General features: G+C 37.4%; 1 protein-coding gene across 1 annotated transcript in view; it reads right to left on the reverse strand.

Annotated features, from left to right (window-relative positions):
* Usp37 (ubiquitin specific peptidase 37) overlaps positions 1 to 12,031 on the reverse strand; it is a 61,666-nt gene extending 49,635 nt beyond the window's left edge. Inside the window, 4 exon segments of the mRNA XM_032901345.1 lie at positions 1,468 to 1,691; positions 3,506 to 3,573; positions 5,835 to 5,979; positions 11,851 to 12,031. Coding sequence (XP_032757236.1) covers positions 1,468 to 1,623 — 156 coding nt within the window. The 5' untranslated portion in view covers positions 1,624 to 1,691; positions 3,506 to 3,573; positions 5,835 to 5,979; positions 11,851 to 12,031.
* Between the last annotated feature and the right edge of the window lie 141 nt (positions 12,032 to 12,172).

Genomic DNA, 12,172 nt, shown 5'->3' on the forward strand with positions numbered 1-12,172 from the left:
GTGTACATATGTATGTATATGTGTATATATATATGTATGGTGTGAACATGTCATAGCATATATGTGTAGGTCAACAGGTAACTTGTGGGAACTGACACTCTCTTTGGAACAAATTCAGCACACAAAGTTTGGTGGCAGGTGCTGTTACCCACTAAGTCACCTTATGTTTCAAAGATAGTGGTAAGTAAGAGAACCTTCAAATTTTTACAGTTAGAAGTTATACTGTGTTACTGCAAGGGGGCTGGATAAATGTCTCAGCAGTTAAGAGCACCAGCTACTCTTCCAGAGGTCCCCACATGTAACCACATGGAGGCTTACAACCATCTCTAATGAGTTCTGATGCCCTCTTCTGGCATGCAGGTTAACATGCAGATACAGCGTTCATACATAACATAAATAAATAAATCTTAAAAACAAAAACAAAAAACCAACCCAAAACATAAAAAACAAACTATAAAGCTATAAAGATGAATAACAATCGAAATGTAAATAAGAAATACTCAACTTAATAAAGATAAAAAAATTATACAAGTTTTAAGCAAAGTCAAAAAAAAAAAGCTATAAAGATGACTTGAACAACCATTCATTAAAATCTATGACATGTGATGGGATTATTTAAGACATAGATACTAAATTTTAAAAGACATTAAAAAAATCCCATTATATGAATCTAGCAATTACTTCAAAGAAAAGGGGGAATCAACTCAGATCACCCTGATGTGTGTGAGAGACGTTATTAATTGAATCCAAGGTTCTGAGTACACTACACAAGTGCAACCACTGAGTTCACATTTAGCTCCCAAGTTTCCCTAGACAGGTTCTCATGGCCCTATCACTTTGTGATAAGTGTCCAATTTCATCTGAGTCAAGTTCTACCTCTGTAGTCCAGGCTGGCCTTGCATTACAAGTACTACTAGCTCAGTCTCCAAAGTGCTGAGGTCATAGGAGTGTGCTATGAAAGCTGGTCTAATAAGGTTTTGTTTATTGTTGTTATCATTATTTTAATTTGGGGGGGGTGAGAATGGGGGTGGATTTTAGCTCACAGTTCCATGCCATGTGATTTTTTGTGACAGGGTTTCATATAATCCAGGCTAGCCTCATACTTGTTATGTGGCCCAAAATAGCACTGAACTGCTGATCTTCCTGCCCCTACTTCTTAAGTGTTAGTATTATAGATATGCATCGCTGTTCACAGCCGTTAATATAGATTTGAAATAGCTAAATAGTCAGTACATAAACCTCTCTAAATTCTTTCCCACTAGTTTTCATTGCAACAATGGTGACTACTTTCTATTCTGTTTTAAACCCAACAACACTATTGAGTAATTTATAAAACAGGTTCATAAAAGTTCTAGTGTCCTGGAAGTAGGAAGTCTTGCAGGGCCACATTACTGTAACTATGACACAGTGAGGTCATTTACTAAATGATTTCACTAAGGAACCAGTCCAAATCAAAATCTGTTATACCTGAAACACTCTTGGAATTCCTCCAGTGTTGTAGTGAACTACCAGGCTGACTTTACTGTCTTTGTCCACAATTTCAAAGGATCCTTCTTTCCACTTTGTAATCCCAGTCTGCATACTTCGAATTCTGATAGGACCATATATCTTCAGAGGAGACATATTTTCTTTAAAAATAAATTGCTTTTAACCAAATTAAAAAGCAAAAATATATGTTCACCTGACGAATTCTAAAGGAAAAAAATTACAAGTGATTAATACTTAATGAATCATCTTATATAGTTTTCCATTTCAATAAATCTCTTTCATCTCTGTATCCTCATACTCAAAGGTCCTGATCAGTTGAAGAACACAAATAATACAGACAGCTAAGGCAGGTGGAATTTAACCATCTTTGATTTCTTCTGTACATGCTTCTTTGTATCTATTAGCAACTGTATTTATATCCTGCATCATTCATAAATTAGCTGATAATGGCAATTAGAAATAAAGATTCCATTCACAATTTAGGTGACTTTACCATTAAAGTACTCATTCTTTTCTTTTTACATAAGAGAGTTTGAATTTAAATTTAAGTTAAAAAATCAACTTCACTGACTCCATTCCTTAAAATCTGGAGTTTCACCCCAACATAATTTAGTCAGTAGTAATTCACATGTACACCATATTGTCAAATGAATTTTAAAAATTAGGAATAAACAAAGTAGTTCAACATCCAGAATTATATTAGGGAAAAGAAATCATTTAATCTACAACAACATCATCATTATCTTCTTCCTCCCCCTCCTCTTCTTCCTCCTTCCCTAACCCAATATTCAGCATTACTGTTCCTATAAAGCAATTTAACTTTGGACAAATATTCAAGTTTCCAGAATGAATTATTTTTTTCTCTTCCGTGTGTGTATGACGTATGTGCTTGAGTAGAGGCATACATGCACAGCAATCGTCCGAGACCACTGTTCACTGCTGCATCCCGCAGGCTAGTGAACTCATAAACCTCCTACAATTCTGTCTCTGCCTATCCCCTGCAAGAGTGCATTGCATTGCGGGTATGTATGCACTCTGTCCAGTTTTTGAGTGGGTTCTGGGAATTCAATTTCAGGTCACCAGGTTTGAATTTGAGTACTTTGCCCACAGAATCATCTTCCCAACCCCTTGAATGAACTTCTAATACTTGTAAGTGACTTATAGCAATCATTAATAGGATATCTAATACTCCTCAACTAGCTTTGCAAAAAGTCAGCAAGTGAAATTATACTAACAGGAAATGTTACCAAACAGCACTGTATATATAAATGTGCAAATACCTAAAATTGTTAAATCAAATGTTTTATGTATTTTCAAATCCTAAAACAGTATCTTTAAAATGAATTTTTGCTTATAAGTTTATAAATTAAACATCAATTGAACACTGTTACTGCCTAGATAGCTCAACTGGAAAACACAGAAAAGATAGCATAAAATATATATTATGGGGTTGGGGATTTAGCTCAGTGGTAGAGCGCTTGCCTGGCAAGCTCAAGGCCCTGGGTTTGGTCCCCAGCTCCGAAAAAAAAAGAGAAAAAAAACCCCAAAAAAAACACATATTATATTAGGTCTATAAATTGGGAATCAATTCTGTCACTAACTTGCAATCTCTTTCTCTGACATTAGTGCTGTCAACCATAAAATGCAACAGCAAGCAACATAATATTGGGGGGATGAAATAACACATATACTCAGCTGATAGTACTATTAATATTTATAGAGTTAGTGTCCAAGCTGAATTATTCCTTCTCTATAGTATCTCTTTTTCCAAAGACCTCAATAAATCACATGTTGACACAAGTTACAAATCAACCATTTGTAGTGGCTAGGTAGGTAAAAGAAATGACTCAGGAGATAAAACATGTAACAAGTGCTATCAAATCTACTAGCACACGAACCAAATCTGCCATCTATCTTTTCCTTCTTCATGAAAATGAACTTTATATAAAACTTATTTTATATTGTAAGCAAAAGATTCTAATTTATGTTCAAAAATTACAAATCAAACATAACTCACCTGCAGGCAGGAGACGACTAGTCTGGGGTCCTCTAGTTCAAAGCCTATAGTTATTGCACAGAAAGTAACTAGGAATTAAAAAAGACATTTCAAAACATTTTGAGAGGTCAATGCTCTTTATTCACATCCTCAAAAATTTCTGAGTGCCACTGTGGCCACATTTAAATATTAGCAATTAACTAAATATATAAATTCAAAGTAATAAAACGTATTATTTATATAGGCTTGCCTAGTCATGTGCCATTTTGTTCAAACTAATAACCCTACAGAAAGCTAAACAAGCAACCTACACTTGTAATACATTTTAGCAATTGTTGCTGGCTCTATTGTTTGTCAAGTCCTTGAGTTTTTTCCATTTTGTCTATCAGGATTAGAAAGGATACATTTTTCCTCTCCTACACCAGCTTCCCAAGGCAGAAACACTAGCTCTGGCTTTATTGTATGATATCTTAGTATTGGACTAGAAATGGAAGGTCAGAATTCTATGAATTCTAATTCCACATGCCTTTTCAGGCAACATTAAAGAAAAAAACCAACATTTTATATATGTCATTTGTATGATTACAATGTTGATCTCCTCTGACACACATGGAGAGGGCATCAGATCCCATTCCAGATGGTTGTGTGCCACCATGTGGTTGCTGGGAATTGAACTCAGGACCTCTGGAAAAATAGTCAGTGCTCTTAACCACTGAGCTATCTCTCCAGCCCTCAGGCAACTTTCTAAGTAAACTACAAATCAAATAGAATCACTCTCCATCTTGTATTATTGAATGACCTTTCACTCTTCTCAAAATAAAATACAAGTTCATTAACATGACATCAAAGCCTCATGATCTAGGCCAGATTACCCACTCCCAGGAAGTGTCCCCTCAATCCAGCCTTCTCAACTCAAAAGATTTTCCCAAAGCCATGTATTCTCATGACACTGAATCTTTACATACTGTGGTCATGTCTATGTTTTCATGTATTCTCCCTTCCCCAATCTGCCTTCATTCCTTCTCTTGGTTCTACAATCAAGTCTCAACATAGATGTTACCCTCTATAAGCTTCCTGACTACTTTTCGCTGGTTTTCTTCTTCATAACCACTCTGAGGCTATTCATTTAAATCCTTATTCCTATTATATTCCTATATACTTTGTGCTTATGAAGACACTTTTGACACTGTATTATAAACGCTATTTATACCTTTGTTTCTATCTATATTATTTGAAGCTAGGGAATACATTCTTTAATTTCATTAGGTATCAGTGTTCAAAAATGATGAACAAGCTGGGCATGGTGGTTAGTACCTGTAGTCCCATCACTTGGAAGATAACTGTGGACTTAAGGCCAGTCTAAGTTATACAACAAGTATGGATCAAAGATATACAGGAAGTCCATCTCAAAACAGTTTTACATCTCATAAGTTTTTTTCATCTTTCCTTATATTTCTCTCTTTAAAAAGTTTTATGTCTTAACAAATTCTTTCATCTTTCTATCTCATTATCAGTTAGGGCACCAAAAGGGAATATAAACCACAATTATGGGGTTGGGGATTTAACTCAGTGGTAGAGTGCTTGCCTAGCAAACGCAAGGCCCTGGGTTCGGTCCCCAGCTCTGAGAAAAAGAAAAAGAAAAAATAAAATAAAATAAACCACAATTATCTTGGTTTACCTTATTAAAAAAAATCATTATTAAATAAAACTGATAGGTAAAATTTCATGTTCACTAAAATATACAAGGAATTTTAAAAATCCAATTCTAAATGCAAATTTTGGCTATGAGTATAAAATTTTTACTTCATAACTTTGTGTTGAATTTTTTCTTAATCACTTCAACAAACTTTGTTTTCTTCTAATGAAAAAACTGAAAGATACGTAGAGAATAAGTACAGCAAAACTAAATATGCTCAGTACCTGTTTTTGTACTAAATGGATGAACAACCATTTCTGAACACTCAACAAGTTATCAGAGCTTGCCCTACTTGCTTAAGAGTTTCTTTTTCAGTCTGAAGTACGTGTAAAAACAATTTTAAAAGAAAAAAAATAATTTTTTTTTGAGACAGGGCATTACATGGTATCAGTTTGGTCTAGAACTCACTGTACAGTACAGGCTACCTTCAAACTCAACAATTCTGTCTTAGCCCCTCACCTATAAGTAAACCACTGTGCCTAACAATAGCTAAACTTTCTGTCAACAGGAATCAAAGATTGCTTGAACTCTTACTTAAATTCACACATATTGGAGGCGTTAAAAGTATAATTACATAGTGACCATAAAAAAATTGCCAATTCTTGCCTATTTGCATAATACTGAAAACATAGAACCAAAACAAAAACAACTTACTTTTCAGTGATTTTTACTGAAAAAGTCCACGTGATAATAATTCACAGTTATTCTGCTTCTTGTGCCAAAAGCAATGTACTTTTCTTGAGAAACTATTCATATTCTTCAGCTCTACCAGTGGTCCCTCCAGGAGTCATCAACTCAGCTAAAGAAAATATAAGTGTGCTTTAAAAAATTTCAACATATGAAATTAAAACTCAAGAAAACAAATCATGTACATAAAGACTACTTACTGAAAATATTTAAAATATAATGCAAGATTCTCCACCCCTCCCAAAATAGGAATGTGCCTGCAGTAGAGAATGAGGAATTGTAGGAAGAACCTCCAAGTCCATCACCTTATGTCTTGCTTTTATTTATGGCTACTAGATTTTGAAACTCAGTCAGTGAAAAAGTACACCCTTTGTTGACTTTAGAAACATTGTTACATCATAACTGTCCTAAAGGCTGCTTCTAAGGTGTGTTGAGCTATAGTTTTTAAAGGTGGGAAAAGGGTCTTTACTTACCTTTTGGAAAGCTCTCAAGAAAAAAAAAATCTTTAACTTTAAGTCCCTCTAAGCCTAATTTTCTCTGAAATTCTTCCACAAACCTGAATACAACAATATCAACTTTTAACTCATCTGCTCATTTGGACAAAATCCACTGATTTACTCCAGTTAGAAGACAGTGTAGCAGGAGAAACAAATGTGAATGACATGGTGCCTGATCAGCTACTGTCCCTCCATTTCCCTGTTTTTGTTTTAAGTTGGTTTGGTTTTTGAGACAGGGTTTCTCTGTGTGCCAGGCTGTACTGGACTTACTTTTTAGACCAGGCTGGCTTCAAATTCAGAGGTCCACCTGCCTCTGCCATCAGAGTGCTAGACTAAAAGCCTGTGCCACCATGCTAGGCCTGATTTCCCTATGTTCATCCTTTTCCTCATGACTCAGGCAAGTCTTTTTTCTTTAATATTATTTATTTAATGTATATAAGTGCACTGTAGCTGTCTTTTGGACACACCAGAAGAGGGCATGAGATCTCATTACAGATGGTTGTGAGTCACCATGGTTGCTAGGAATTGAACTTGGGACCCCCAGAAGAGCAGTCAGTGCTCTTAGCCACTGAGCCATCTCTCCAGCCCAGATTCAGGCAAGTCTCACCTATTCAACATCTTTTAAACCCCATCTTTTAAAAAGTGCTTCCCTAATTTAGATATTCATCACTTTGGGATAGGGATATGGCTCAATTGGTATGGTGTTGTAGGAAACCCTAGATTGGATCCTTAGCACCTGGTTAACTGGCCTGCCTCTAATCCCAGCACTTGGAAAGTAGAAGCAGGAAGAGCAGTTCAAAGTTCATCTTCAGACACACAGTGAGTTTTAAGGTCAGCCTGGACTCCACAAGAACCAATTTCAAAATAATTAAGTTGATTAACTAATTAAAATTCTAATTTTTTTTTTTTTTGCCACCACTCCACGAAGTAAGTGCCATGCGTCAACTAAGCATAGTGCTAAGTATAATATCAAGCACTTTCAAGGCCATCCCAGTCCACAGAGTCAGTCCTAGGACAGCTGGTGCTGCATAAACCTCAAACCACCCCCTCTCCAAAAAAAAAAAAAAAAAAAAAGGGGGGGGGGAATTTATGCAGGTTGCTAGAGAAATGTCTCAGTAGTCAAGGTCATTTGTTGTTCTTGAAGATGGTCTAGTTTCAATTCCCAGCATCCACTTGCTGGCTCACAACCACCTGCAACTCCAACTTCAGGCGATCGGACACTCTCTTCTCACCTCCACAGGCCCAGCCACAGATGTGGTTTACATACATATGTGCAGGAAAAAGACATAAAAGTAAATAAATCTTTAAAAAAGAAAGATTAAGAAAGAAAAGAAAAGATAGTCAGCAAGAGAAAAAGTAAAGCCCAAACCCTGCTCTTTTTTTTTTTTTTTTTGGTTTTGGGGTTGAAACCCTCTCTACAGGGTTGCTATGTAAGTAGAGGCTGACTACTGTTCCTCCTACTTCCACTCTTCAAGAGCTGGGATTACAGGCACTTACCACTACACCTGGCTAGAAGCCAAAATCTTAACCACTACCACAGTTCATCCTCATCAATGAATTCTGAGTCACTTCCTAGACACTATTCTCTAAGGATTTATTTTTCCCATCAATGAATCCTTTTCTACAAAGTCTTTCTAAAGAACCATTCTTTTTATTCCTTAGGAACTAAAGTCTACACTAGTTGTTTTTATAGCTTTCTCCCTAATTAGGGAGGCATATGACACATGACCACAAGAACTAAGGCACACTCCTAGTATAGTCCAACAAAACAAACAGTAAGTGCTAAGTACCTGTTACTAATACTATTAACTCCATTGTAAACCTTTTTACTTGCTCATTACAAACTAGAAAATAAAACCATGCTTGTGTCTGACATCTATAACACTTTACTGTTTTATTGTTTTCAGTATAAATTCTTAAAGCCCTAAAACATGTTATTAAACTTTAATATTGATTTCCTTATCTACCAAGAACTCTTTTTATCTATTTGTAGAAACCTCATCTTGCAAGTAACTAAATGCCACCGTAAATGAACACATCCTGAACTGGGAGCCTGAAGTGGCTGAAGGGGAGGCACGGTGGCACACGCCTTTTATCCCAGCACTTGGGAGCAGAGGTAGGCGGATCTCTATTAAGTTTGAGGCCAGCCTGCTCTACAGAGAGAAACCCAGTCTCAAAAAACCCTCATCTTTACTAGTTTCAATTTAACCTGTTGCTAAAATATATAAACTACAGATTTTTGAGGACTTTCTTTCCTAACAAATCATAAAACAGAACCTGTAAAGAATTACCCAATTGGAAAAGGCACTAGTTACTCAAGCCTGATAACATGAGTTTGACCCCTGGATCCAATTGAACGGACTCCTGAAAGATGTCTTCTGACCACATCAACATACATGCCATGGTACACATGCACCCAAATTTACATGTTTGCATGAACATGTATACAGACATCATACCAATAATATAATTTTAAAAATTACATACAATAGGTATACAAAGTTCATGTCATAGTGGAAAGAAAATTTTTGTATCTAAATAAGATTTATCTCTAATTTACAAAAGATTAGAAATCAGAATGATTTCACACAATCCTGTTCCTGATTCACACAGGAATAAGAAAAAAATCCTTAACTGTAGACCTTTGCTTGTTCTTTGTCCCCTGCTCATTTTCAAATAGCATCCAGGCTTCCAACATGCTAACCAAGTACCCTACAGCTGATCCATATTCCTACTTGTTTCCTTTTGATGTGGCCTTTGCAGAATAACTCATCTGAGAAGAATATCCGAAAACTGATGCTTTCTTTCTTTCTTTTTTTTTTTTTTTTATTGTGAACCAATATGTGGTTGCTGGGATTTGAATTCAGGACCTCTGGCAGAACAGTCAGTGCTCTTAACCACTGAGCCATCTCTCCAGCCCCCTTGATGCTTTCAAAACAAGATGGTTTTACAGCATCTTACACTTTACATCATCACGAGCTTATGCAACTTCCAATTTGAAGCATTTAACCAATTCTTGAGAAATGAATGTGAAAGTGAGTTGCTTTTTTTCTTTTCTTTTAATTTTTACATTGTGTTGTATTGTGTATGTGTGTCTGTATAAGAGGTCAGTTGTATTTGCAGGACAGGGTTCTGCCTAAATTAGCTTTTATCCAACTTGGGGGTTGAGAGTAGAGGAAAAAAAAAAATCAAGACTTCTCTGAGAAAGTATTACTTAAAATTGAAAATTAAGGCATAAGTTGATTGAAGGATGGTGGCACTATGCTGGAACAATCCAGATAAACAGAGTAGTGTATATGCAAAAATCCTAAACCAGAAACATTGTGTGTCTACATAAATTAAGTCAGTGTGGCTGCAGGTTAGTTAAAAGAAAGGAAGAGAGAAATAGTTAAGAACCAGGTTATGGGTGTTGGGGATTTAGCTCAGTGGTAGAGCTTGCCTAGGGCCAAGGCCCCAAGGTTCGGTCCCAGCTCCGAAAAAAGAACCAAAAAAAAAAAAAAAAAAAAGAACCAAAAAAAAAAAAAAAAAAAAAGAACCAGGTTATGTAAAATCTTGTGATTCTGAAATGTTTTCCTTGGGGGTAAGGGGGGTCTATAGCCTACGCCAATGTATTTGAGGACCTTGAATTTCTGATCCTCCTGTCTCTGTGGTGCCGGAGTGCAAATCCAGGGATTCGTGCATGCTAGGCAAGCACTCCAGCAATTGAACTATATCCCCAGAACATGATTTTAAATTTTATCGTAAAGTAATAAGCACCTTGGCAATGGGAAAGTCACTGAAGGGTTTCAAGCAAAGAAATTATATGTTATTTGAGTGAATGGATAAATAGAGTGATGAGTTTGGGAAGAAGAGAAAACAAACAAAACAAAACCAAACCCAGGGAGATCAGATAGAAAAGAAGTGTTTTTTTAACTCATACTTACAATAATAATTAATTCTTACTTGCCAGTTTCTGTATGTCAATGCTTTACCAAGTTATAACACTCATAATAATCCACTAAGGTGAGAACTTTTTTGGGGGCAGGGTGGGTGTTTAGAGACAGGGTTTTTCTGCGTAGCTCTGGCTGTCCTGGAACTCACTCAGTAGTCCATGTTGGACTTGAACTCAGAGATCCATCTGCCCCTACCTCCCACTGCCCAGCTAAGATAAGAACTCTTATTCCTATTTTACCGGTGAGAATAAGTGCAAGGGAGATCAAGTCCATATGAAAAAGAATGTGGTTTGAACTAGAAAAATGAAAGTGAAGATGACCAGAAATAGATGCAAAACACATATTGAAGTAAAACAGAACTTGGAAAGGATATGAACACATAGGATGAAGAAATCAAGACTGCCTCTTAAGTTTCTACCCAGTGTAACTAAACAAATGGATATACAGCATCAAAATGAGCACGTCACTTGTGGTAGTGGACACTGGAAAAAAAGAGAATTTGGGTACAGAGAGAAATCCAGACTCTAGTTTTTTAAAATGTCATATTTGAAATTCCTAAGGGAAAAAAATCAGATTGAGATGTTAAGCAGTCAGCTATTTGAATATGGAGCTGAAAATAAAAATCCTCAATTTATCAACATATAGTAGAATTTAAAGCTTGGAGAGCAAGAGAAGAGAACCCTAGTCCAAAACTAAATTATTTTACCGTGCCAAAATTTTTTATCAAGACAACTGATTACATCTGTCCTTGGGTTTTTCAGTCCCTCCTTTACCTTTTGCCAGTATGCAACACTATTCTTTTGGATATTCATCCACATATTAACATGACAAATCACAAACGTACCATACAAGCACAATAGTGTCTATCTGTCTGGTCCAGAATCCTCCTCTAATACCTAACCCAATAAATCCAAATGCCCTCTTAACAATTCCCTCTTAGATTAGCTCTTTCAATATAGACTCATTAGATACCGTAACTCGCCAAAAGAAAATCTGAACACTACAGTACAACTTTCCAACGACACGGAACTTTATTACCAATTACTTTTCTATTTTTCGCCAGATCTTGATTTAAAATTGGTAAACTGGACATCGTCAGTGTCATGGCTAGATACGGGTAGCAACCAAAGCACGACAAAAATTACACTCCCTTTTAGCGAGTAATGTTTAAGGGGAGTAGGAAAGTAAAGAATGGTCAAGAGGGCGAGTGAGTACCGTATCCAAGGTCTTGATGAATATGTGGCAACAAAGTCACCTGTAAAGACAGCAGGCCCTGCAAGGAGGCAAGCTGAGACCACCTGAACCCTGGTGAAGAGGAGCCAGGTTTAGGATGCAGAAAGCAAGTGACAGTACGGACTTCGTTAAAAGAGAAAGAAAGTAAAAAGGAAATACTCGAATGGGGCACCTGTAGGCATAGGGAGAGTCCAAGGACCCGGGGCGGGCTGAGAAGCAGCCCGGCGAACTCTGAAGTGGACGCCGAGTGGGCGGACCGCACAGGGTGGGGGGGTGCCGAGGAAAACGGCTCAATTCAGAAGCTGTCCTGGCTCGCCTTACCTGTGCCAGAGGGTCCCAGCTCCGGACAAACATGCCGGAAGCATAAAGTTCCCGCGGAGGGGGAGGGGCCAAGAGGTTCGGAAGGAAAGGGCTCCCGTAGTCCCAGACAGCGAGGCCGGTCTCTCCCCTAGCACACCTAAACCCTCTGATGGCGGGAACTGTGACTAGACGCAAACACGTACGGACGCACGCACTCTCGACGCAACCAGTCCAGGCGCGTGCGCATAAGCGCGCAAGTCCCGCCCCTCAAGCATTCGCTCCGCCCCTTACTAAGCCCAGCCCCTAACCCGGGCGGCCCCGCCCCTGTCGTGACTGTACTGTA

This window comes from Rattus rattus, chromosome 4 (genome assembly GCF_011064425.1).
Source record: "Rattus rattus isolate New Zealand chromosome 4, Rrattus_CSIRO_v1, whole genome shotgun sequence".
Lineage (NCBI taxonomy): Eukaryota > Metazoa > Chordata > Mammalia > Rodentia > Muridae > Rattus > Rattus rattus.